The 27,839-nt window shown below is 47.6% G+C and overlaps 1 protein-coding gene across 2 annotated transcripts; it reads left to right on the top strand.

Annotated features, from left to right (window-relative positions):
- The first annotated feature begins 6 nt into the window (after positions 1-6).
- On the top strand, positions 7-26,909 carry ccdc61 (coiled-coil domain containing 61). Of its 2 annotated transcripts, none has more exons than XM_078431079.1 (14): positions 7-628; positions 1,846-2,079; positions 6,805-6,887; positions 12,890-13,050; positions 13,774-13,926; positions 15,345-15,561; positions 17,068-17,150; positions 18,275-18,564; positions 19,100-19,178; positions 20,585-20,721; positions 21,859-21,934; positions 23,351-23,414; positions 24,541-24,607; positions 25,687-26,909. In XM_078431079.1, exons 2-14 carry the CDS (start codon positions 1,935-1,937, stop codon positions 25,779-25,781), a joined length of 1,650 nt encoding a protein of 549 aa, XP_078287205.1. In that variant the 5' UTR covers positions 7-628; positions 1,846-1,934; the 3' UTR covers positions 25,782-26,909. The 2 variants fall into 2 exon arrangements, with proteins under 2 accessions (XP_078287205.1, XP_078287204.1); XM_078431078.1 differs by having other exon boundaries at positions 21,856-21,934.
- Positions 26,910-27,839: the final 930 nt, after the last annotated feature.

Here is a 27,839-nt window from a genome sequence, read left to right as displayed (position 1 = left end):
CAGTAGAGGAGGGAAGTGGGAACAGTGGAAGAGGGAACAGTAGAGGAGGGAAGAGGGAGAAGTGGAAGAGGGAACAGTAGAGGAGGGAAGAGGGAACAGTGGAAGAGGGAACAGTAGAGGAGGGAAGAGGGAGAAGTGGAAGAGGGAAGAGAGAGCAGTAGAGGAGGGAAGAGAGAGCAGTGGAAGAGGGGAAGAGGGACCAGAGGAAGAGGGAACAGTGGAAGAGGGGAAGAGGGAGCAGTAGAGGAGGGAAGAGGGAGCAGTAAAGGAGGGAGTAGTAAAGGAGGAGAAGAAAGAGTTGAAGAGAAGTAGGAGGAGGAGAAGGGAAAGGAGAAGCAGAAGAAGCAAAAGCAGAGGAAAGAGAAGTAGACAAGGAGAAGCAGAGAAGAAGGAGAACAAGAGGAGGAGGAGGAGGAGGAGGAGGAGGAAGGCACAGTAGAGGAAGGAGGAGAAGAGGAAGGAGGAAAAGCAGAAGCAAAGGAGAAGAAGCAAAATTAGGAGGAGAAGAGAAGTAGGAGAGGAAGGAGAACAAGAGGAGGAAGAAGTAAAGCAGAGGAGAAGAAGAAGTAAAGAAGTGAAGGCAGAAGAGGAGGAAACAGGAGGAGGGAGAAGAGGAAGATGAAGAAGTGTGAGTGGATAAGGTTCAAGTTAAAGGGGGCGCCATCGATTAGATTGGAAGAAGTCCCATTATTATTTTAGTTCTTTTATTATTATTACATGATCATTCCTTTTCTCCCGAGATGTTGCATGACCCGCTGAGTTACTCCAGCTTTTTGTGTCTATCTTTAGTTTAAATGCAAGTTGTCTTTTGAAATGTGTCGGAAGGAACTGCAATTGCTGGTTTAGACCAAAGATAGAACAAAATGCTGGAGTAAGTCAGTGTGTCAGGCAGCATCTCTGGAGAAAAGAGAATAGGTGACGTTTCAGGGGTTGGGATCCTTCTAGTTTAGATTTAGTTTATTATTGTCACCTCTACCGAGGTACAGTGAAAAGCTTTGTTCTGCATGCTGTACCATCATGCTGCGGGCCAATGGTGCAACGGTAGAGTTGCTGCTTTACAGCGCTAGAGATACGGGTTTGATCCTGACTACGGGTGTTGTCTGTATGGAGTTTGTACGTTCTCCCTGTGACCACGTGGGTTTATTCTGGGTGCTCAGGTTTCCTCCCACACTCCAAAGATGGGCTGGCTTGTAGATTGATTTGTTTCTGTAAATTGTCCCTGGTGTGTAGAATATAACGAATGAATGGGTGATCGCTGGTAGGTGCGGACCTGGTGGGCCGAAGGGCCTCTTTCCATGTTGTACATCTCAAGTCTAACGTCGAGAGTAGAATTAGGCCATTCGGCCTATCCACTACATACATACCAGGGAGCAATTTATAGAGGCTAATTAGCCTCCAAACCCGCACGTCTTTGGGATGTGGAAGGAAACCAGGGCAGCTAAAGGCAACACATGTGGTCACAGGAAGAACGTTCAAACTCCACACAGACAGCACCTGGGATCGAAACTGGGTCTCTGGTGCTGTGAAGCAGCAGCTCTATCAACTGCACTACAGTGCTGACAAGCTTTTTATTCTAGTCTGTGTAAATCAGTATCAACTTGTGAGGAAGAGTTGGGGCATATTTAATTTAGGGTGTAAGAAGGGACTGCATATGCTGGTTCACACCAAAGATAGACACAAAATGCTGCAGTAATTCAGTGGGTCAGACAGCATCTCTGGGGAAAATGAATAGGTGACGTTTTGGGTCGAAATCCTTGTTCAATTCGAAATCCTTTCCAGAATATTAGTGAAATTTAACATTTTAATGCTGTTATTGATCATTTTTACTGTGTTTCTTTTCCTTAGAATTATAATTGCATGTTGCCACCTTTAGCACGTGCCAAGTCTTGCCAACCTGTCCTGCAATACCGTCCTGTATTGTAATATCCTGTACCATGGAAGGGGGTCCGATACAAGTGAACTATGTGTTCCGAGGGATCGATTATATAATCACCATGATGGTGACTGGGGATGTGTTGGAAGTGCAAGTCGAGGACAGACTGACTTCTGAACAGTGGAGAGGAGAATTTGAAGCCGTTTGTAAGTACAAAGCTACACTTTCCCATGCAATTAAAATGTGTCCATTCCTTTCTCCGGCCCTCCCACTCCAGCAGTTTGAAGAAGGGTCCCGATCCGAAACGTCGCCTGTCTATTTCCCACCACAGATGCTGCCTCACCCGCTGAGTTATTCAGCTATATGTTGTTTTTTCTTTTACATAAGGTTTCAGCACCTGTGACTTTGTAGTATGGATTCAGAACTGGCTTACTGATAGAAGATATATAGTTGTGGTGGAAGGGCAGTATTCAGACTGGAGGTCTGTGACCAGGGAAAGATAGATCAGCCATGACTGAATGGCGGAGTAGACTTGATGGGCCAAACGGCCTAATTCTGCTCCTTGAATTTATGAACACAGCTGCCATATTTGACTGCGGGCGAGAATTGCAGATGTTTGCCACCCTCTGAGTGAACAAACTTTTCCAAATCTTGGTCTTTGAGGATGTACCATGGAACTGTGCTTTGTGAAACCACATCATTCCTGGCACTGAATTGTAGAATGGTGTCACACTGAAAATGGTCCCTTGGTGTATCACATCAATGCCAACTACTAGGAAGAACAATCCAGTTTCTCCAATTCTTCTATTTGCTCTTGTATCCCTGCAGTTGTCTTCTCCAGAATGGCCAGATGTCTATTGTTTATAGATATTCTGTTGTACGTTTGATCAAATCAAGCCAAGACTTGGATATTTTCAAATCTGAGGATGTTCTGCCACACCTTGCCTCTAGCGTCCAGTTCTGTCCTCTGTTCTCTCCCTCTCTCTGCAATGAAGCACCTTTGAAATGTATTCACATTTGTTGTTGAATGCAGGAGTTAAATCAGTGTCCAGCTTGGTCTCTCAATACTAGCAGCTCATGTTTAATGCAGGGATCACGGCTTGAAATACAGCGTGTAAATCAAACATATGCCAGGCACCGCATGCCACTATGCTGCCAATTGAAATAAATGAGGGTAAACCACATCATACAATATTATAAAGTTCTTTCCCTTCCAAGTTGTTCCCACTTGAACAACACATAAGATGTGCTACCAGGGGGAAAAACACACTAGACAAGGTTTATTCAAATATTAAGAAGGGTTTCAGGTCAGCACCACTACCACACCTGGGGCAGTCAGATCACCTGTCCATATTCTTAACTCCAGCATACACCCCACTCAGGAGGAAAGCTCCAGTCACCATAAAGACTGTTAAGACATGGCCTGAAGGAGCTTCCTCGCAGCTGCAGGATTGCTTCGAAAGGACCAACTGGGATATTTTTGAGGATCAGGACTTGGAGGAGTACACATCAACTGTACTTTGCTACATCCAAAACTGTGTTGACAATGTCACCGTCGACAAACGCATCCGGTTGTATCCCAATCAGAAGCCCTGGATGACAAAGGATGTCAGGTCTCTCCTCAAGGACCGTAACACCGCCTTCAGGTCTAGTGATAGAGCTCTATACAGTGCTGCTAGAACCAACCTGAAGAGAGGCATCAAGGATGCCAAAGCGTCCTACAAGAGGAAGATTGAGGACCACTTTACCAACAATGATCCACGGCGGGTATGGCAAGGCATCCAGCACATCACCAACTACAAGACCAGCAACCGCACGACTGCCGACGGCGACGCCTCGCTGGCAGAGGAACTTAACTGTTTCTTTGCTCGTTTCGAGGTGAAAGCTACAGTGGCAGACATAACACCCTCTCCAGCACCTGACAGCAACACCTTCACTGTGCAGGAGTATGATGTTAAGCGCGTGCTCAGAGCAGTGAATCCCAGGAAAGCTGCAGGCCCCGATGGTGTGACGGGCAGAGTGCTGAGGGAATGTGCAGACCAATTATTTGAGGTCTTCACAAAAATCTTCAACCTGTCCCTTTTAAAATCCACCATCCCTCCCTGCCTGAAGTCCGCCACAATCATCCCACTGCCGAAAAAGTCTGTCATCAGCGGCCTTAACGACTACCGTCCGGTAGCACTCACACCGGTCATCACAAAGTGCTTCGAGAGACTGGTCCTGCAGCACATCAAAGCCAGCCTCCCACCCACCTTCGACCCATACCAGTTTGCCTACAGAGCAAATGGGTCTACAGGGGATGCCATCGACACTGCTCTTCACACTGCACTGACCCACCTTGAACACCAGGGGAGCTATGTGAGGATGCTCTTCCTCGACTTCAGCTCTGCCTTTAACACGGTCATCCCGAGCAGACTGGTCACCAAACTTTCTGACCTTGGATTTTCCCAAACCATCTGCCAATGGATCAAGGACTTCCTGACCAACCGCCCCCAGACCGTCAAAATAGGCCCTCACCTCTCCTCCACCATTACACTGAGCACCGGCTCACCACAGGGCTGTGTGTTGAGCCCCATCCTTTACTCCCTCTACACTCACGACTGCGCCCCCACCCATCCCACCAACACCATCATCAAGTTCGCGGATGACACGACTGTGGTTGGACTCATCTCAGGAGGAGATGAGACAGCCTATAGGGATGAAATCCAAAGGCTGGCAGCATGGTGTTCGGTGAACAATCTTGTCCTGAACTCCTCCAAAACAAAGGAACTTATAATTGACTTCAGGAAAACCAGTGTAGAATACGACCCACTCTACATCAATGGGGTCTGTGTGGAAAGGGTACCCGCTTTCAGGTTCCTGGGTACGCACATCGCAGAGGATCTTACCTGGTCTACCAACACCATCACCACAGTAAAGAAGGCACAGCAGAGACTCCACTTCCTGAGGATCCTCAGGAAAACCAACCTGCAGGAGAAGCTCATGATGTCCTTCTATCGCTGCTCCATCGAGAGTGTGCTGGCATACTGTATAACCACATGGTATGCCAGCTGCTCAGAAAAGGACAGGAAGGCCCTTCAGAGGGTCATCACAACGGCCCAGAAGATCATCGGCTGCTCACTGCCCTCCCTGGAGCACCTGTTCAGCCTACGCTGCCTCAGTAGAGCAGGCAAAATAATAAAAGATCCATCCCACCCCGGCCACCGTCTGTTTGTTCATCTGCCCTCTGGTCGACGTTTCAGGTCGATCAAATCCCGAACAAACAGACTTAAGAACAGTTTTTACCCCAGGGCCATACGAGAACTGAACACTACCTTCTGCACTAGGCAACACCGTTAAAAAATCTTTGTACTTAATATAATTGTATTTATTTGTTTTTGCATTTATTGCATATATGTTTGTACGCACCGTCAGGATTGGCTATTTTTTAATTTCGTTGTACTCGTTGCAATGACAATAAATGAATATTATTATTATTATTATTATTATCTGTACAATGATTTACCTAAAATGCATGATGCTAACCTTTGGAGCATAAAACTGAAAAAAATGACTTGTTTTTGCTCTGCAATGAGGCAGCACAGTGACGGAGAGGTAGAGTTGCCGCCTCACACGCCAGACCCAGGTTCAATCCTGACTACGGGTGCTGTCTGTACGGAGTTTGTATATTCTCCCTGTGACCAAGTAGGTTTCTCCCGGTGCTCCGGTTTCCTCCCACACTCCAAAGACGGGCAGGTTTTTAGGTTAAGAAGATAACTGCAGATGCTGGTACAAATCGAAGGTTTTTATTCACAAATTGCTGGAGTAACTCAGCAGGTCAGGCAGCATCTCGGAAGAGAAGGAATGGGTGACGTTTCGGGTCGAGACCCTTCTTCAGACTGATGTCGGGGGCGGGACAAAGGAAGGATATAGGTGGAGACAGGAAGATAGAGGGAGATCTGGGAAGGGGGAGGGGAAGAGAGGGACAGAGGAACTATCTAAAGTTGGTTTGTGGGTTAATTGGCTTTGGTAAAATTTGTAAATTGTTCCTAATGTGTAGGATCGGCCTAGTGTGTGGGGATCATTGGTCGGTGTGGACTCCATGGGCCGCAGGACCTGATTCCCTGCTGTATCTCTAAACTAAATTAAACTGATTGACAAAATATATCCCAAAGGCAGATACATTTAAACATGTAACCTAATTGTTGCAGGCACTCATATGAGTTATCTTTCTGTTAAGCAAAACTGAACTTCCAAGGTGACTTTAAATGCTAATGTGTAAGTCTGCCAGGCATAAATCTGAATGGCTTATTCTGAATATAGTGTGTAAATTAAACTTTGGTTCTAATTAGACAAGCACATTATTCTGAAAATGCGTAAATCAAACACACTTAAAAAGCAAGGTGCCTGTGTTGAAACAAGGAACTGCAGATGTTGGTTTACACAAAAGGACAAACAGCACTGGAGTAACTCAGCGGGTCAGGCAGCATCTTTGGATTCAGACTCTGAAGAAGGGTCCTGACCCAAAGATTCATCTATCCATGTTCTCCAGAGATGCTGCCTGACCCGCTGAGTTACTCCAGCACTCTGTGAAACGTCACCTATCCATGTTCTCCAGAGATGCTGCCTGACCCGCTGAGTTACTCCAGCACTCTGTGAAACGTCACCTATCCATGTTCTCCAGAGATGCTGCCTGACCCGCTGAGTTACTCCAGCACTCTGTGAAACATCACCTATCCATGTTCTCCAGAGATGCTGCCTGACCCGCTGAGTTACTCCAGCACTTTGTGTCTTTTTGATCTTACAATATCTTGGGGAACTGTTAAATCTGTTTCCTGTTCCAAATCTTAAGCACCCAACAGTAATAATTATTATTTGGAAACCGGTAGGAGGCTAAACCTTTTGTGTGAGAAGTTCACAGCTACCTGACGGATTTTATTTTTATGCTGCAGATATTGAGGATGTCACCCACAAAACCGGAAACTTCAAACAGTTCTCCATTTTCTGCAACATGTTGGAATCAGCTATCACAAAGGTACATTAAATATTTGTTTCATCTGATAGTAGCACTGAAGTTATAGTCATATGGTCATAAGCTCAACCGCTGAGCTTTGGAAACTGTTCCTCCAAAATACCTTCTCCATTACTGGCACCACATCGATTGAGTTCAGTTCATTGTCACGTGTACCGAGTTACAGTGAAAAGCTTTTTTGTTGCGTGCTGACCGGTCAGCGGAAAGACTATACACGATTACATTTATAAGTTCCAGTAGCAGAATTAGGCCATTCGGCCCATCAAGTCTACTCTGCCATTCAATCATGGCTGATCTATCTCTCCCTCCTAACCCCATTCTCCTGCATTCTCCCCCACAACCCCTGACACCCGTACTAATCAAGAATCTATCTACCTCTGCCTTAAAAATACCCATTGATTAAGCGAGTCATAAAGGCAAAGGCACAAACAGGCCTGTTGGCCCAACACATCCATGCCGATGTGTCCCACGCTTGTCCCACACTTATCTGCATCTGACTCATAATCCTCTAAACCATTCCTACCCATGTACCTGTCCATCCAAGTGTCTTTTAAGCATTGCAATAGTACCTTCCTCCATCACTTCCATTACCAGCTTGTCCCATGTATGTCGTTTGGGACATGTTGGCCAGTGTGGGCAGGTTGGGCCGAAGGGCCCGTTTCCACGCTGTATCACTATCACTCCATGACTGTATGACTCTCTCCTGTGGTACTTCCTAAACTGCTGAATATTTCCAGCATTTTTTGGTTCTATTTCAACTGTTTTCTCTTGGGTTTTTTTCCTCTTGATCAGCCATGATCACATTGAATGGCGGTGCTGGCTCGAAGGGCCGAATGGCCTTCTCCTGCACCTATTTTCTATTGTCTATTGTCTATTGTTTTTGTATCAATTGACAATAGGTGCAGGAGTAGGCCATTCGGCCCTTCGAGCCAGCACTTCCATTCAATGGCTGATCATTCTCAATCAGTACCCCGTTCCTGCCTTCTCCCCATACCCCCTGACTCCGCTATCCTTAAGAGCTCTATCTAGCTCTCTCTTGAATGCTTTCAGAGAATTGGCCTCCTCTGCCTTCTGAGGCAGAGAATTCCACAGATGAGTCAGAGAATTCCACAGATTGAGGCAGAAAATTCCACAGATCATTAAGATGCAGTCTGGTTCAATGAGTAAATATCTATAGTTAGTCTGAAGAAGGGTCTCGACCCGAAACATCACCCATTCCTTCTCTCCTGAGATGCTGCCTGACCTGCTGAGTTACTCCAGCATTTTTTGAATAAATATCTATAGTTAATCTTTCTAAGATCCTTCCTATTCACTTTATCATAGCCCTCCTATGATTTCACACATTAATTAAATCCAACATCAGCCTCATCTACTCCAAATAAAACAGCCCAGCTTGTACAATTATCCCTTAAATCAGAGATAGTTACAAGCTGGAGTAACTCAGTGGGTCAGGCAGCATCTCTGGAGAAAAGGGATGGGTAACATTTCGGGTTGGGATCACAACAGATATGTAAACATAGCACTTTGTAAACGCCATAATAAACAAAACAAAAGTTCAGTGTACACCGATGAGCCAAAACATTATGACCACTGACAGGTGAAGTGAATAACATTGATTATCTTGTTACAATGGCACCTGTCAAGGGGTGGGATATATTAGGCAACAAGTGAACAGTCAGTTCTTGAAGTTGATGTGTTGGATGCAGGAGAAATGGGCAGGAGTAAAGACCTGAGCGACTTTGACAAGGGCCAAATTGTTATGGCCAGACGACTGGGTCAGACCATCTCTGAAACGGCAAGGCTGTGGGGTGCTCCCGGTCAGCAGTGGTGAGTACCTACTGACAGTGGTCCGAGGAGGGACAAACCACAAACCAGCGACAGACAGGGTGTTGGGCGCCCAAGGCTCATCGATGCGCGAGGGCAACGAAGGCTATCCCATCTGGTCCGAACCAACAGAAGGTCGACTGTGGCACAAGTCACAGAAAATGTTAACGGTGATCACAGGAGGAATGTGTGCATTGCATTGCACCCTGCTGCGTATGGTGCTGCACACGGAGGACCAACAGCATATTAGGCAGGTGGTCATAATGTTTTGGCTCATCAGTGTATTTGCCACTACCTTTTGTAATCCTCTGCGTTCCTGGATGTTCGAGTTGCCATACCTGGCTGCGATACAACCAGTCAATATGCTTCCTTTCATACACCGCGTTCGATCCTGACTACGGGTGCTGTGTGTACGGAGTTTGTACATTCTTCTCCTGACCATGGGGGGGGCTTTCTCCGAGATCTTCGGTTTCCTCTGGCGCTCCAAATACATACAGGTTTGTAGGTTAATTAGCTTGATATAGATGCTCGAATGTGTAGGAGAGTGCTTTTGTGCAGAGATTGCTGGTTGGTATGGACTCAATAGCCAATAGGTGCAGGAGTAGGCCATTCAGCCCTTCGAGCCAGCACCGCCATTCAATGTGATCATGGCTGATCATTCTCAATCAGTACCCCGTTCCTGCCTTCCCCCCATACCCTCTGACTCTGCTATCCTTAAGAGCTCTATCTAGCTCTCTCTTGAATGCATTCAGAGAATTGTCCTCCACGGCCTTTTGAGGCAGAGAATTCCACAGATTCACAACTCTCTGACTGAAAAAGTTTTTCCTCATCTCCGTTCTAAATGGCCGACCCCTTATTCTTAAACTGTGGCCCCTGGTTCTGGACTCCCTTCGATGGGCCAAAGGGCCTGTTTTCGCGCTGTATCTATAAACTAAACTAAACTAAACTTGTCGAAGTTCAAGAAAGTATTCATCCACGTACCAAATGCACAGCTGATTAGTTGGCATGTGGAATGATTGAGTTTGCTTCACTAATCACTTCAGTTTTTATCACAATCTATTTGCTGGCCTCTAATTTTATTCTGTTCCTTCCTTCCGAAATGAACTTTGCCCGTGTCCACAATAAACTCCATTTGCTAACCTTTTGACCACTTGCCTAATTTAACTATATAATCTGTAAACTATATTCTACTCGCAACTTCCCATTTGTTTTTGTGGCATTTGCAAATTTGGCTGCTGTGCTTTCACTTCCTTCCTCCAAGTCATTGATTTATATTGTAATAGTTTTATTCACAAAATGCTGGAGTAACTCAGCAGGTCAGGCAGCATCTCAGGAGTTTAGATAGTTCCTCTGTCCCTCTCTTCCCCTCCCCCTTCCCAGTTCTCCCTCTATCTTATAAGAAAATAACTGCAGATGCTGGTACAAATCGATTTATTCACAAAATGCTGGAGTAACTCAGCAGGTCAGGCCTCTATCTTCCTGTCTCCACCTATATCCTTCCTTTGTCCCGCCCCCCTGACATCAGTCTAAAGGAGGGTCTCAACCCTAAACGTCACCCATTCCTTCTCTCCTGAGATGCTGCCTGACCTGCTGAGTTACACCAGCATTTTGTGAATAAATACCTTCGATTTGTACCAGCACCTGCAGTTATTTTCTTACACTATATATTGTAACAGTTATGGTTTCAGCACTGATTATTAGGTCGCAGATTGCCAATCTGAAAATGACACCCTTACCCCTAATTGCTGATTCCTGGTTGTTAGCCAGAATTTTACCTCTAACACCCTGGGGTGTTGTCTTGTGACTTAAACTTTTGAGACAATTTATTGAAAGCATTCTGGAAGTTCAAACACCCATACATCTGCTGATTCCCCTCGTTCCTCTTTGGTCAGGACTTCTCCAAAATAATCTTGTATAAATCGGTCAGGCATGAATTTCCCTCCACAAAACCGTGCTGAATCTGCTAGATCGGATTTATGATTGCAAGATTTAAAAATGTTTCATTGTTTAGAAGTTTAGAAGGATGAGAGGGGATCTTATTGAAACATATAAAATTATAAAAGGACTGGACAAGCTAGATGCCGGAAAAATGTTCCCAATGGAGCGACTTGGCTTGTATACACTGAAATTTAGAAGGATGAGAGGAGATCTTATCGAAACGTATATGATTATTAAGGGGTTGGACACGTTAGAGGCAGGAAACATGTTCCCAATGTTGGGGGAGTCCAGAACCAAGGGCCACACAGTCTAAGAATAAAGGGGAGGCCCTTTAAAACTGAGGTGAGAAAAAAGGTTTTCACCCAGAGTGTTGTGAATTTGTGGAATTCTCTGCCACAGAGGCCAGTGGAAGCCAAATCACTGGATGGATTTAAGAGAGAGTGGGATAGAGCTCTAGGGGCTAGTGGAATCAAGGGATATGGGGAGAAGGCAGGCACGGGTTATTGAATGGGGACGATCAGCCATGATCACAATGAAAGGCGGTGCTGGCTCGAAGGGCCGAATGGCCTCCTCCTGTACCTATTTTCTATGTTTCTATGTCAAGTATACCTGAACGAACAATGACATTCTTAATTGCAGCAACAAACGGGTACTCATTAGATAACATAATAAAACAAACCCCCAAAAAGTTAATTAAGTTTAAAAATAAAACACAGCCCACAGTCCGTAGTTCATCCAAGGTAGTTTGGCATTTAGTTGGTGTTTGGCCTGATGGTTGTTGGGAAGAACCCAGAGAACATGGTTTTCAGACTCCTACACCACCTTCCTGATGGCGGGAGTGAAATGAGTGTGGCCCAGGTGGCGTGGGTCCTTGATGAAGCTGGCTGCCCTTCACGAGGCAGCACCACGTTTAACGAACATGCTGCTATTACTTCTTTAATCATTGGTTTTAATAGTTTATCAACTACGGCTAATTATGCTGTAGCTATCCTTTTTTAAATTTTGTGTGTTCCCTTTGCAAAATGGCTGGGAATTACCAGTGATGGTGTACTAAAGAGATGCAGCATGGAAATAGGCCTTGCAGCCCACTGAGTCCACTCAGATCATCAACCATGCACTACACTAATCTAAAGAAGGATCTCGACCCGAAACGTCACCCATTCCTTCTCACCCATTCAGGAACAGCAGTTTGCAGCCCAGCGGTATGAACATCGACTTCTCCAACTTTAGATAGTTCCTCTGTCCCTCTCTTCCCCTCCCCCTTCCCAGATCTCCCTCTATCTTCCTGTCTCCACCTATATCCTTCCTTTGTCCCGCCCCCCTGACATCAGTCTGAAGAAGGGTCTCGACCCGAAACGTCACCCATTCCTTCTCTCCCGAGATGCTGCCTGATCCGCTGAGTTACTCCAGCATTTTGTGAATAAACCCATTCCTTCTCTCCAGAGATACAACACAATACAATATAATACAATATATCTTTAATGTCATTGTACAGGGGTACAACGAGATTGCTGCCTGACCCGCTGAGTTACTCCAGCTTTTTGTGTCTATCTTTGGTTTAAATCAGCATCTGCAGTTCCTTCCTGCACACTACGCTAACCCTATATTAATTTTATTCTATCAGATCCCCCCCTCATTGCACTAAGTTGCAATTTACATTGGTCAATTAACCTGCTGTGCTTCACATCTTTGGAATTTAGGAGGAAATTGGGCGGCGCGATGGTGCAGCGGGTAGAGCCGCTGCCTCACAGCGCCAGAGACCCGGTTTCGATCCTGACTAAGGGTGCTTGTGTGTACGGAGTTTGAACGTTCTCCCCGGGACCAGTGTGAGTTTTCTCCGGGAAGCTCTGATTTCCTCCCACCCTCCAAGGGCGTACATGTTTGTAGGTTAATTGGCTTGGTATAAGTGTAAAACTGCCCCTAGTATGTGTAGGAGATAGTGTTAGTGTGCGGGGATCGCTGGCCAGCGCGGACACGGTGGGCTGAAGGGCCTGTTTCCGTGCTGTATCTCTAAACTTATCTGGGGAAAACCCACACAGTCACGGGAAGAACGTGCAAACTCCACATAGACAGCAGCAGAGGTCAGGATTGAACACTAGTCTCTGGTACTCTGGGGCAATGCCTCTACTCGTTGCTGCCCTTAAAGAAACTGGTGGAATTTGAACTCTCATTACCAGTGTGGGTCAGCATTTAGTATTCAGACTGCATAATTTTTTGTGACAATGTCCTTTATTTTTTTTCAGAACAGTGAATCTGTGACCCTTGACTTGCTAACCTATTCTGACCTGGAGCTGCTGAGAAACCGTAAAACAGGAGTTGGAATGAGACAGGTGCCACCACCCAAGTCCGGGGCTCTCAACGCTAAACGCTACCTCATCCTCATCTACTCGGTGGAGTTTGACAGGTACATTGGAAGACCCTCCGAGGAATTTATCGCCGTTCCAGGACTTTGCATAGCTTACACCTTCAGGCAACTTAAACCTACCAGTTACAATAAATTGTGTAGGAATGACCTGCAAGATGCTGGTTTAAACCGAAGATAGACACAGAAAGCTGGAGTAACTCAGCGGGACAGGTAGCCAAGTCAAGTCAAATTATTTGTCACATACACATACACGATGTGCAGTGAAATGAAAGTGGCAATGCCTGCGGATTGTGCAAAATCCGAGACCCTTCTTCAGACTGATGTCAGGGGATGGAGCGGGACATCAGCCTGAAGAAGGGTCTCGACCCGAAACGTCACCCATTCCTTCTCTCCAAAGATGCTGTCTGACCCACTGAGTTACTCCATCATTTTGTGTCTACCTTTGATTTAAACCAGCATCTGCAGTTTTCTTTCCTGACAATAAACTCAGCTGAACTGGTACATGCCAAAGGGGGAATGTTTCCGTGCTGTACAGTATCTCAGTCTGAAGAAGGGTCTCGACCCGAAACGCCCCCATTCCTTCTCTCCTGAGATGCTGCCTGACCTGCTGAGTTACTCCAGCATTTTGTGAATAAATACCTTTGATTTGTACCAGCATCTGCAGTTATTTTCTCACAGTATCTTGGTCGGGGTGAGTGGGGAGAGGAGGAGGAGAGTAAAACGTTGAAACAGCAGTTGATTGTCTGTCTTTGACGTCTGCAGGATACACTACCCTCTGCCACTACCCTACGCTGGGAAGCCTGATCCAGTGGCCCTCCAGAAAGTAATTCGGGGGTTGAAAGAGGAGCTGGCGGCGATGAGGTCGAAGCAGGGCATCGATTTTCGTGACACAGAGCTCAGGAGGCTGAGGGCAGAGTAAGTCTTGACAACCTTTATTCCAACCCCTTTTTGTTTTAGATGTGTTCTCTTTACGCTGCCTTCCCGAGAAAATTATTTTTGACAACAAATGTAAGTGTGTATGTGACACCTTTTGAAAGGACATGAGCAGGAATTTCTTTATTCAGAGGGTAATGAATCTGGAATTAATTCATGGCGACAGACTGCTGTGGAGGCCAGGTCAATAGATATTTTCAAGGCAGAGATTGACAGATTCTTGATTTGCAAGGGTGTAGGGGGTAATGGGGAGAAGGCAGGAGAATGGGGTCGAGAGGGAAGGAGAAATCAGCCATGATCGAATGGCGGAGTAGACGATGGGCCGAATGGTCTAATTCTGCTGCTATCACTTATGAAACAGCATATTGCACTTCTATTTGAATGCAACAGAAATGACTGCTTAGCATGCAACAAAGGCTTTTCACTGTACCTCGGTACACGTAGGTTTACTAGGTTAATTCCCGGAAAGGCAGGACTGTCATATGTTGAAAGACTGGAGCGACTAGGCTTGTATACAATGGAATTTAGAAGGATCAGAGGGGATCTTATCGAAACGTATAAGATTATTAAGGGGTTGGACACATTAGAGGCAGGAAACATGTTCCCAATGTTGGGGGAGTCCAGAACAAGGGGCCACAGTTTAAGAATAAGGGGTAGGCCATTTAGAACGGAGATGAGGAAAAAAAAATTCAGTCAGAGAGTTGTGAATCTGTGGAATTCTCTGCCTCAGAAGGCAGTGGAGACCAATTCTTTGAATACATTCAAGAGAGAGCTAGATAGAGCTCTTAAGGATAGCGGAGTCAGGGCATATGGAGAGAAGGCAGGAACGGGGTACTGATTGAGAATGATCAGCCATGATCACATTGAATGGCGGTGCTGGCTCGAAGGGCCGAATGGCCTACTCCTGCATCTATTGTCTATTGACAATAAACTCAACTCAAACTCGAATGACTTTGAGGATGACCCTGGCAATAGGTAGTCGTCACAGTCAGATTTGTCTCCTCATCCTAATCTTGGTTAGCATTTTCTCTCACAAGAACAATCATGTTTACTTGTGTACAAGCACGGATGATGCTGGGCCGAATAAGGTCATAAGTGATAGGAGCGGAATTAGGCCATTTGGCCCATCAAGTCTACTCCGCCATTCCATCATGGCTGATCTATCTCTCCCTCCTAACCCCATTCTGCTTTCTTCCCATAACCCCTGACACCCGTACCAATCGATATTTTTATGGGGGTGTAAATTATTTTGCACTTTCACGGGTCTCTGGCACTTCCCAGCAGCACTTCCAAAGGTGATAGTATCGCACCCTCACACTGCCTTTGATGGCAGAGATATCATTGAGATGCAACGAGGGTGGAGTTGATTGCAGTCCCTACTCTCTCTCTCTGCTCCTCAGGTTTGACAAGCTACTGCAGGAGAAACAGGAGCTGGAGGTAATGATTCTGCAGCTCCAAGAGCAGGTGAAGCTTTCGAACACAACCAATGTTGCCAAAGACATCAAAATCCTGAAGAAGGTCATCCAAGGCATGGAGCAGGAGCTGATGAAGGAGAAAACGAAAAGCCAGAGAGCGGCTAGTAAGCAGAACCAGGAATTTCACCAGGCCCTGGATGAGGTGAGACTTGGCAGAGCAGAGAAAAATCAAAACTGGACACAATACTCTAAATGTGGCCTCACTAATGTCTTGTACAATCGTAACATGACCTCCCAACTTCTACACTTAATGTATAGGAAGGAACTGCAGATGCTGGTTTAAACCGAAAATAGGCACAAAAAGCTGGAGTAACTGGGGGGATGAGGGGGGATCTTATTGAAACATATAAGATAATTAGGGGATTGGACACATTAGAGGCACGAAACATGTTCCCAATGTTGGGGGAATCCAGAACAAGGGGCCACAGTTTAAGAATAAGGGGTAGGCCATTTAGAACGGAGATGAGGAAGAACTTTTTCAGTCAGAGAGTGGTGAAGGTGTGGAATTCTCTGCCTCAGAAGGCAGTGGAGGCCAGTTCGTTGGATGCTTTCAAGAGAGAGCTGGATAGAGCTCTTAAGGATAGCGGAGTGAGGGGGTATGGGGAGAAGGCAGGAACGGGGTACTGATTGAGAGTGATCAGCCATGATCGCATTGAATGGCGGTGCTGGCTCGAAGGGCTGAATGGCCTCCTCCTGCACCTATTGTCTATTGTCTAATGGCCTGTTTCCTTTATCATCGTTACTTTTTTGCATATCTTTCATTCATTGATCTTTATCTCTCTACATCATCGTCCATATCTCTCATTTCCTTTATCCCTAACCAGCCTGAAGAAGGGTCTCGGCCTGAAACATCACCCATTCCTTCTCTCCAGAGATGCTGCCTGTCCCGCTGAGTTACTCCAGTTTTTTGTATCTATCTTCTGTATAAAGGAAGATCTTGGTTCTGCTCCAGCGCTCAAAGGGTTAATTGGAGTGGCTACAAAATGCTCCAGTAACTCGGAGGGACAGGCAGCATCTCTGGATAGAAGGAAAGGGTGACGTTTCGGGTCAAGACCCTTCTTCAGACTGAGAGTCAGGGGAGAGGGAGACACAGAGATAAGGAAGGGATAAGGTGTAGAAAAAGAGACATCAAAAGGAGTGGAGATCAAGGAAACTGCAGAATAGAACAGTCTGAAGAAGGGACTCGACCCAAAACATCACCCATTCCTTCTCTCCAGAGATGCTGCCTGTCCCGCTGAGTTACTCCAGCATTTTATGTAGGAAAATAACTGCAGATGCTGGTACAAATCGAAGGTATCACAAAATGCTGGAGTAACTCAGCTAGTCAGGCAGCATCTAGGAGAGAGGGAATGGGTGATGTTTCGGGTCGAGACCCTTCTGAAGAAGGGTCTCTTTTTCACACCTTATCCCTTCTGAAGAAGGGTCTCGACCCGAAACGTCACCCATTCTCTCTCTCTCCTAGATGCTGCCTCACTTGCTGAGTTACTCCAGCATTTTGTGATACCAGCATTTTATGTCTACCTTCGATTTAAACCAGCATCTGCAGTTTTTTTTCCTACTACTTTTATCTTCTCTACCCAAAGCCTAAGTTCTCCAGTTTCAGCGCAAAATTAATGTTTGTTTGTCTTTTTTCGAATTCTTCCCTCAGCTTGAAGAGGTGAAGGCTTCAGAGCGGAAACTGAAGCTGCGGGTGAAGAACCTGACGATCGAGCTGGGTCTGTACAAGAGGGGGTGAGTTTGTGACGTGCAACTCTATCTGCACCAAAACCTGGTTCACCCTGGCTGCCAATTCTGTGTTGAGCTAATTAAACTTGTCAGTACAATTATCCTCTGCACTCCACTACAGGGTAAAGTTTAGTTTAGTTTAGAGATACAGCGCAGAAACAGGCCCTTTGGCCCACCGGGTCCGCGCCGCCCAGCGATCCCCGCACACTAACACTATCCTACACCCACTAGGGACAATTTTTACATTTGCCCAGCCAATTAACCTACAAACCTGTACGTCTTTGGAGTGTGGGAGGAAACCGAAGATCTCGGAGAAAACCCACGCAGGTCACGGGGAGAACGTACAAACTCCGTACAGACGGCGCCCGTAGTCAGGATCGAACCTGAGTCTCCGGCGCTGCATTCACTGTAAGGCAGCAACTCTACCGCTGCGCCACCGTGCCACCACCGTGTATGTCTTTGATGTGTGGGAGGAAACCGAAGATCTCCGAGAAAACTCACGGGGAGAACGTACAAACTCCATTTATTCTCACGTGACAAGTCGCAGTGAAATTATTTGATTGCACATCCAAGGTGTGCAAATAGTCGCCACATCTGTAGTTCCTTCCTCAGTTCCTAACTCAGCGGGACAGGCGGCATCTCCGGATAGAAGAAATGGGTGACGTTTTGGGTCGAGACCCTTCTTCAGGCTTAGAGTCAGGGGAGAGGGAGGCACAGAGATGAGGAAGGGTAAGGTGTGAAAACGAGACATCAAAAGAGATGTGGTTCAAGGAAAATGTAAAATAGATCATTGTCGGCTAGGGGAAGGTGACAAAGCAAACAGAGATAAAATGTAATCGGGGGGACAGTGAGACTGGTCGGAGAACTGGGAAGAGGGAGGGATGGAGAGAGGGAGGGATGGAGAGAGGGAATGCAAAGATTATTTCTCTAAAGTTAGAGAAGTCAATGTTCATACCGCTGGGGTGTAAGCTGCCCAAGCGAAATATCAGGTGCTGTTCCTTCAATGTGCAATGTGGGCCTCACTGACAGTAGGAGGCCAAGGACATGCCTATCCTACTCACAGTTCTACTATCATCTGCAGTTTTTAAATCATCCTCTTGTCCCCACCTTCCTCTCCCCCTTCATTCCAGTCGAATCACTCCAGCCGGGCCCTCCCCACAAAGCCGCTCCAATTACAGCCTCAGCTCTGGCCGGCGCTCCCAGAGCCGGGCCGACTCGGCCACCAGGCTACGCGAGGACAGCCAGCCGGCCTCGCGGGACCGCAGCAAGCAGTGGGCAGATTCCCGAGACCGGGGGAGGTCAACGTCCAGGGAGAGGAGTGGCCGCCAGACTTCGTTCCGTCGGAGCGACCGATCATCCTCCCGGGAGAGCCAGCAAGGAGATCGTTGCCTCGTGCCCAAGCTGACCCCCTCTCCAACAGGTACACTGCACCCCAGAACGCGGTCCCTCTAAACCTGCCCTATCCATGTACCTGTCTGTTTCTTAAACTTGCGATAGTACCTACCTCAACTATCTCCTACGGCAGCCCGTTCCACACACCCATCTATTGGATGTCGTGTAAAAATGAGTTAACCTTCAGGTTCCAATTGAATCTTCCCCCCCCCCTCGCCTTAAACCTATATCCTCGGGTCTAAACCCTTGATTCGTGTGACTTATTGCGTTCCCAGCACCTTGTGGCATCAAGGTTTTAAGGTTAATTTATTGTCATTTGTGTCAATTAAGGTACAGTGAAATTTGAGTTATCAGCAGGTCTGAAAGAATCCTCTGTACTGGATGCAGTTCTGCAGTTCCCTTGTTGGGCCGGTACACGGCATCTATAAATCCCCCAGCATCAGAGCAGAGTCCGGTGAAGGCTCCTCACTTGGGTTGTGATGTGTGTCGGGGTGTTAGATGTTGGTGCAGAACAGGGCGTCAGTGGTCAACACTCTTACCCGCGTGGGTTTTCCTTCCCTCAGGCATTCGACAGCACCGTTTCGATCCCACTGCATATGTTAACGACAAGGAGTGCAAACAGAGGGAGGCCGACCACCGGAAGTAAGTTGAATGAATAAATTAATACTTTATTCTCTCGTGACAAGTCGCAGTGAAATTCCTTGATTGCGTACCCAAGGTATGCAAATAGTCGCCACATAAAGGGCGCTTACAAAGTCTCCCCACCCCAAATCCATCTTTATTCTCCCCCCCCCCCCATCTCATGACGGTCCCCCCATGCCGGGTCCTCCTTTATTCTCCCCACCCCCCCCTCACGACGGTATCCCCATGCCGGGTCCTCCATTGTTCTCCTCCAACCCCTCCACCCCCCCCCCCCCCCCCACGACTGTCCCCCCATGCCGGGTCCTCCTTTATTCTCCCCCCCCTCACAACAGTCCCCCCCTGGCCGGGTCCTCCATTGTTCTCCTCCACCCCCCCCTCACGACGGTCCCCCCACGCCAGGTCCTCCATTGTTCTCTTCCACCCCCCACCCCTCACGGCAGTCCCCCCACGCCAGGTCCTCAATTGTTCTCCACCCCTCACGACGGTCCCCCCACGCCAGGTCCTCCTTTATTCTCCCCCCCCCCCCCCTCACGACGGTATCCCCATGCCGGGTCCTCCATTGTTCTCCTCCAACCCCTCCACCCCCCCCCCCCCCACGACTGTCCCCCCATGCCGGGTCCTCCTTTATTCTCCCCCCCCCCTCACAACAGTCCCCCCCTGGCCGGGTCCTCCATTGTTCTCCTCCACCCCCCCCTCACGACGGTCCCCCCACGCCAGGTCCTCCATTGTTCTCCTCCACCCCCCACCCCTCACGGCGGTCCCCCCACGCCAGGTCCTCCATTGTTCTCCACCCCTCACGACGGTCCCCCCACGCCAGGTCCTTCTTTATTCTCCCCCCCCCCTCACGACGGTCCCCCCACGCCGGGTCCTCCATTGTTCCCCGGCTGCAGCGTCCTCACTCCACGTGGAACGTCCTCATCCCTCGGCCGGTGCCATCGTCGACCGCCGCACCGACCTCTCCACCATCGCCGCACGGGTCCTCTCCGTGGCGCCGACTCAGGCCCCAGCCGCGTGCTCCGTCGCCCCAGGCCCCGCCGACTGTCGGCCGCGGTCTCCGACCCGTTACAAGTGGGAGGGCTGGTAAATAAACCACCCAATCCACCTGAAACGTCACCCATTCCTTCTCTCCAGAGATGCTGCCTGTCCCGCTGAGTTACTCCAGGACTTTGTGTCTCTCTCATAATAAACAACAGGGCTGACTGGACGGCCCCACGTGGACTATTTATGGTCCTGTTTGTTTGTTTCTCTCACACTGGGAGGGTGAGCCTGAGCCTCGGGTGAAGGACCTGATCCCACTTCAGATTGGGGGGCAGGAGTGGCCCCCACCATGTGTTCCCGCTGATGCCCCGCGATGTACCTTCATGTTGACTTCACCCCCCCCCCCCCCCCCCAAATCTCTTGTGCAGCTTGAGGAAGATCCGCAGGGACCTGAACGGCCTGGCCAGCGATGAGCGAGGGCGCCCCAAGTCCCGGAACTGCTCTCGGGAAGGCAGTGGCTGCAGGACGCAGGCGACCGGCCGGACTCGCGCTCGGAGCTCGTCGGGTACGGCCTGTGGGGGGCGCGGTGTGGAGGGGTGGGGGTCTTGGGGGAAGGAACAAAGGATGGACTACCGTGAGGTTGGGGGGGGGGAGAACACGGGGACCTGGCGCGGGGAGACTGCCGTGAGAAGAGGGGGAGAGAGAGCAAAGGGGGACCTGGTGCGGGGGGTACTTTGTAACTTTGTAAGTGCCCTTTATGTGGCACTGTTTGTATACCTTGGGTACGCAGGCAAAGAATTTCACTGTGACTTGTCACGCGTGACAATAAAGCATTAATTCATTCATTCATTCAATCATTCATACACTGTGAAACCTGGGGGGTGTGGGGGACGGGCGAGCAGACGAATGTAGCTTGTCAAAATGTATGTTTACCCCAGAGAAATTGTGTGGAAGAGCTGGAGGTAAAGAAGTTCAGTGTCAGCACTTTTGAAGCACAAAGTGCTGAAGTAACTCAAGTGTCGGGCAGCATTTGTGGAGAACATGGAAAGGTGACGTTTCACAGAGTGCTGAAGTAACTCAGCGTGTCAGGCAGCATCTCTGGAGAACATGGATAGGTGATGTTTAATGACTGACCTACTAAGTCACTCCAGCACTTTGTGTCCTTACTTGCATTAACCAGCATCTGCAGTTCCTTGTTTCTACTTGTGAAAAAAGACCCATTGAAGCGAGCAGAGATATTAATTAAATAACATAGTTTGAGTCTAGTTTATTGTCACGTTTATCGAGGTGCGGTAAAAAGCTTTTGTTGCGTGCTAACAAGTCAGAGGAAAAAAGAAATACATGAGTATAATCGAGCCGTCCACAGTGTACAGATACAGGATAAAGGGAATAACGTGAATAACGTTCAGTGCAAGGTAAAGTCCGATCAAAGATAGTCCGAGGGTCTCCAATGAGGTAGGTAGTAACATAGATCAAATAAATCTGGACTACCACTTCCAAATACCAGGAGGGTTCTGCAATCTGCTGGTTGTAGGTAGGGGTGTTCATTTAATCTCCGATGGTCCATGGAAAGCAATGTCACGTTGGAGTCTATGGGGTCTGAAGGCCATGCAGCCTCCACGGTCGGTACTGAAGAGGGAGCTGCCCTTCGGGGATGGGATGAAGGTACATCGCTCACGTCTTTGCATCTCTTCTACAGCAGAAAATCTCCGAAGCAGATTGTCCTCGGCGAGCTCGGCCAGCGACTGTGAGGACAACGGGGCACCTGCCAAATCCAGGTAACCGTGTGTGGGGAAGAAAACTGCAGATGATGGTTTAAATCAAAGGTAGCGGGACTGTCATATGTTGAAAGACTGGAGCAAGTTAGGAACAGGGGACGTACAACGAGATCTGGGTGTCCTAGTGCATCAGTCACTGAAAGGAAGCATGCAGGTGCAGCAGGCAGTGAAGAAAGCCAATGGAATGTTCACCTTCATAACAAGAGGAGTTGAGTATAGGAGCAAAGAGGTCCTTCTGCAGTTGTACAGGGCCCTAGTGAGACTGCACCTGGAGTACTGTGTGCAGTTTTGGTCTCCAAATTTGAGGAAGGATATTCTTCTATTGCTATTGAGGGCGTGCAGCGTAAGTTTACTAGGTTAATTCCCGGAATGGCGGGACTGACATATGTTGAAAGACTGGAGCGACTAGGCTTGTATACACTGGAATTTAGAAGGATGAGAGGAGATCTTATCGAAACGTATAAGATTATTAAGGGGTTGGACACGTTAGAGGCAGGAAACATGTTCCCAATGTTGGGGGAGTCCAGAACCAGGGGCCACAGTTTAAGAATAAGGGTCGGCCATTTAGAACTGAGATGAGGAAAAACGTTTTCAGTCAGAGAGTTGTGAATCTGTGGAATTCTCTGCCTCAGAAGGCAGTGGAGGCCAATTCTCTGAATGCATTCAAGAGAGAGCTAGATAGAGCTCTTAAGGATAGCGGGGTATGGGGAGAAGGCAGGAACGGGGTACTGATTGAGAATGATCAGCCATGATCACATTGAATGGCGGTGTTGGCTCGAAGGGCCGAATGGCCTCCTCCTGCACCTATTGTAGACACAAAATGCTGGAGTAACTCAGCGGGTCAGGCAGCATCTCAGGAGAGAAGGAATAGGTGACGTTTCGGGTCTGATATCAGGGGGGCGGGACAAAGGAAGGATATAGGTGGAGACAGGAAGATAGAGGGAGATCTGGGAAGGGGAGGGGAAGAGAGGGACAGAGGAACTATCTAAAGTTGGAGAAGTCGATGTTCATACCACTGGGCTGCAAGCTGCCCAGGCGAAATATGAGGTGCTGTTCCTCCAATTTCCGGTGGGCCTCACTATGGCACTGGAGGAGGCCCATGACAGAAAGGTCAGACTGGGAATGGGAGGGAGAGTTGAAGTGCTCGGCCACGGGGAGACCAGGTTGGCCAACAAACGCAGGCTCGGCGATTGCTTCGCTCAACACCTGCGCTCGGTCCGCATTGGCCAATCTGGTCTCCCGGTGGCTGAGCACTTCAACTCCCCCTCCCATTCCCAGTCTGACCTTTCTGTCATGGGCCTCCTCCAGTGCCATAGTGAGGCCCACTGGAAATTGGAGGAACAGCACCTCATATTTCACTCTAAACTAAACTAAACTAAAACTGAACAGTTGATTCCTCTCTCTCCCCTCCAACAGACTGCAAAGAGTCAGAAAACCGAGACGACCGTTGGGTTCGGCTTCCTGGATCAGCCCCAATTTGGTGAGTCCCTGCAATTAGGAATCCCTGCTACTCTCATTCTTCAATGTTACTTGCAGCCAATAAAATAGTTATGTATTCACTTTAGTTACCACATTTCCTTCACTGCGATTTTATGAATGGCAAGCTCCCAATAACAGCAACACATTGGCCGGTTTTAAGAATGTTTAGTTTATTTAGTTTAGAGATACAGCGCGGAAACATGCCCTTCGGCCCACTGGGTTCACGCTGACCAACGATCCCTGCACATTAACACTAATGCATTAACACACAACACACTAGGGACAATTTTTACATTTACCAAGCCAATTATCCTACAAATCTGTATGTCTTTGGAGCGTGGGAGGAAACCGAAAGTCTCGGAGAAAACCCACGCAGGTCACGGGGAGAACGTACAAACTCCGCACAGACAGCGCCCATAGTCGGGATAGAACCCGGGTCTCTGGCGCTGCATTCGCTGTAAGGCAGCAACTCTACCGCTGTGCCACCTTGTTGATTGAGGCATAGTCCTGGTGTAGGTTCGTGAAGAACATAATTATAATTTCCAACTTCTTCATTCAACATCTTAAACAAAAGGTTTGGAATTGCTTTCTTATGGAATGGTGAAAGCAGATTGAATTGTAACTTTTAGAAATCAGTTGTTAGTTATCTGAAAGAGGAAAATTGCAGCAAAGATTTAGATTTTGTAGATTTAGATACAGCACAGAAACAGGCCCTTCGGCCCACCGGGTCTGCGCCGCCCAGCGATCCCCGCACATTAACACTATCCTATACCCTCTACGGACAATTTTTACATTTACCAAGCCAATTAACCTACGTACCCGTACGTCTTTGGAGTGTGGGAGGAAACCGAAGATCTCGGAGAAAACCCACGCAGGTCACGGGGAGAACGTACAGACTCTGTACAGTACAGCACCCATAGTCATGATCAAACCTGAGTCTCCGGCGCTGCATTCGCTGTAAGGCAGCAACTCTACCGCTGCGCCACCGTGCCGCCCAAAGCTCCAGTGAGAGTGTGGAATGAAGTGGCAGGCTTGTTCACAGAGCTGACATTGGCACCGTGACCTGAATGGACTCCTTAGTAGCAAAAGCCCAAGAAATGACAGCATTTTATCTTCTGTTTCTTCAGCCTCCGAGGAAGCCAAAACAGAAGCGTCTGGCCAGCACCCCAACAAAGATAAACAAGTCTGACAAAGGTAAGAGGTGGCACAGTTGGAATCTGCTCACACTCAATGCAAAGTGACAGAGTCATGCCCTTTGGCCCAACTTGCCCACAAGGCCAACATGTTCCAGCTACACTAGTCCCACCTGCCCGCGTTTGGTCCATATCCTTCATGTATTGTCTTTCTGCTGACTGGTTCGCAAGCAACAAAAAGCTTTTCACCGTACCTTGGTACACGTGACAATAAACTAAACTGAACTCCAAACCTGTCCTGTCCATGTACCTGTCTGTTTCTTAAAACGTTGGGATAATCTACAGACTAAATGCAAAAGGAGCAGCTTTTGCATTTACCCCTCAGATTATTGAGCTGCTGGGTTCAAGTGCTGGTACATAGATTGCAGTGGAGGCAGCTTAAGTAGTAACTGAAGAGGGAACTGGGTAAATACTTGAACAGGCAGGAGTAACAGAGGAATGAGACTAATTTATTTGACAATTTTAGTTAGGACATTTCTCATGGTTCTGACATTGAAATATTCTGGTTTAGACAATAGACAATAGGTGCAGGAGGAGGCCATTCGGCCCTTCGAGCCAGCACCGCCATTCAATGTGATCATGGCTGATCATTCTCAATCAGTCCCCCGTTCCTGCCTTCTCCCCATACCCCCTGACTCCGCTATCCGTAAGAGCTCTATCTAGCTCTCTCTTGAATGCATTCAGAGAATTGGCCTCCACTGCCTTCTGAGGCAGAGAATTCCACAGATTCACAACTCTCTGACTGAAAAAGTTTTTCCTCATCTCAGTTCTAAATGGCCTACCCCTTATTCTAAAACTGTGGCCCCTTGTTCTGGACTCCCCCAACATTGGGAACATGTTTCCTGCCTCTAACGTGTCCAACCCCTTAATAATCTTATACGTTTCGATAAGATCTCCTCTCATCCTTCTAAAGGGATGCTGGGTAAATACTTGAACAGGCAAGAGTAACAGAGGAATGAGACTAATTTATTTGACAATTTTAGTTAGGACATTTCTCATGGTTTTGACATTGAAATATTCTGGTTTAATTATCTAAATTCTTTTTTTTTTTTTTTTAAAGCTCTGTTCTTTTTTCCCTAGAGAACTACCTGGATTCCTGCAACCTTTCTGAAATCGATGCGCGTCTAAACGCTTTGCAGGAGTACATGAGGAAACTGGGAGCACGGACGGAGTGAGTGGGCCAACGAAAACTAACAGGAGAGTTTAATGCTAAGAGGACACAAAGTGCTGGAGTAACTCAGCGGGTCAGGCAGCATCTGTGGAGAACATGGATAGGTGACGTTTCACAGAGTGCTGGAGTAACTCAGTGGGTCAGGCAGCATCTCTAGAGAACGTGGATAGATGACATTTCACAGAGTGCTGGAGTAACACAACGAGTCAGGCAGCATCTGTGGAGAACATGGGTAGGTGATGTTTCACAAAGCGCTGGAGTAACTCGGTGAGTCAGGCAGCATTTCTGGAGAACATGGATAGGTGGCGTTTCAGGTCGAGACCCTTCCTTAATACAACGAGGCAACACCATAAGACATAGAAGCAGAATTTTTAATATTTGGTGCTCATTTCTCAAAAGGTTATGAATGCAATACCCTACACTTGATCTGAAGTGGCGTCTTGACCGGAAACATCACCCATCCATGTTCTCAAGATACTTCCTGACCTGCTGAGTTACTCCAGCACTTTGTGTCCTTTTGTGTATTGACCAGCATCTGCGGTTCCTTGTTTCTATGAGTTTAATACGAAGATATTTAAGTATCTACAGTGAGGGTGCTGGCTCCTTGGGCTCTTTGAGCTGGGAATGGATGGCCTATTATTGGACTCTGCATCATTGTCCAGGCTCTGCTCTTAGGCGCAAGCTGATTCCACCTTCAGGCTGTGATTGATAATATGCCAGAGCTGCATTGTGTCCAAGAAGGGGGGGGGGGGGAAGTTCACATACTCAATAGACTTTATTTGTACTGATTTTTCTACAATCATTTTGTAAATAAATCTTTTATTCCAACAAAATCAGTGTTGATCATTTTAAGCAAAAACAAACCCCACGTTACACCAACAATAGATGCAGGTTCCACACTCACTCTCGCACTTGTGTCACAGTGTCACTCCTCAGAGGTGTGAATGCAGGGCCAAGAAGCTCCTGAGCCTCACGACTTAGCTCCACATTTATTATTAAAACCGATGCTGTTCTGCCAACCAATACACAACTAACAATGTTTATTTTGTTGGAAGGAACTGCAGATGCTGGATTAAACCGTAGACAGAAAAATGCTGGAGTAACTCAGCGGGACAGGCAGCATCTCTGGAGAGAAGGAATGGGTGATGTTTTGGATCAAGACCCTTCTTCAGACCACCTTCTGCTGAAGAAGGGTCTCGATCCAAAACGTCACCTATTCCTTTTCTCCAGAGATGCTGCCTGTCCCGCTGAGTTACTCCAGCATTTTGTGTCCAGCAATTTTTATTTGTTCTGCTAATAACAAAGTGCCAGGAAACCTCGCGTCAGGCAACAGCGGTAGGGATAGTTTGCAGCATTGTTTTAATTTCAGAAATCCAGCATCTCCAGCATTGCTTTTCCTATATATAGCTTGTGACCTTCAAGGACGGCAGCGACAATGTTAATTTGTGGCACAACTCACAGGCATCATATCTGGTGATAAGATGGCCGACACTGAAGAAGGAATTAGATATTTTTCACTTGAGGCAAGTGTTAATTGCACAAACATATAGCGGAGACTCGCATTGCTGAATGGTGTCAAGTTTGGAACAGGGGACATACAACGAGATCTGGGTGTCCTAGTACATCAGTCACTGAAAGGAAGCATGCAGGTACAGCAGGCAGTGAAGAAGGCAGTGGAGGCCAATTCTCTGAATGCATTCAAGAGAGAGCTAGATAGAGCTCTTAAGGATAGCGGAGTCAGGGGGTATGGGGAGAAGGCAGGAACGGGGTACTGATTGAGAACGATCAGCCATGATCACATTGAATGGCGGTGATGGCTCGAAGGGCCGAATGGCCTCCTGCACCTATTGTCTATTGCACCACTGATAAAGGGATAAGCAGGACAGACAAGGGGGAGGGAAAGAAAGATGTTTGCCTGGAACTCTGGCCACCAGCATCGATCAGTGGGGATGATTGCACTTTGGGGGAGATTATAGGTTTTAGAGAGAGACAGCAGGCCCTTCGGCCCACCGAGTCCATACTGACCAGTGATCACCCATTCACACTAGTTCTATATTACCCC

The sequence above is a fragment of the Rhinoraja longicauda genome, chromosome 41 (assembly GCF_053455715.1).
Source record: "Rhinoraja longicauda isolate Sanriku21f chromosome 41, sRhiLon1.1, whole genome shotgun sequence".
Classification (NCBI taxonomy): domain Eukaryota; kingdom Metazoa; phylum Chordata; class Chondrichthyes; order Rajiformes; family Arhynchobatidae; genus Rhinoraja; species Rhinoraja longicauda.
The sequence above is the reverse complement of the archived record's forward strand: the minus strand, read 5'-3'. Positions and strand labels throughout refer to the sequence as shown.

What these genes read in the sequence shown, in the direction of transcription:
- ccdc61 (XM_078431078.1), top strand. Translation starts at nt 1,935, where the DNA reads ATGGAAGGGGGTCCGATACAAGTGAACTATGTGTTCCGAGGGATCGAT. An exon ending in GCTGACCCCCTCTCCAACAG is followed by an intron (nt 18,565 to 19,099) that starts GTACACTGCACC and finishes TCCTTCCCTCAG; the next exon opens with GCATTCGACAGCACCGTTTC. An exon ending in GATAAACAAGTCTGACAAAG is followed by an intron (nt 24,608 to 25,686) that starts GTAAGAGGTGGC and finishes TTTTTTCCCTAG; the next exon opens with AGAACTACCTGGATTCCTGC.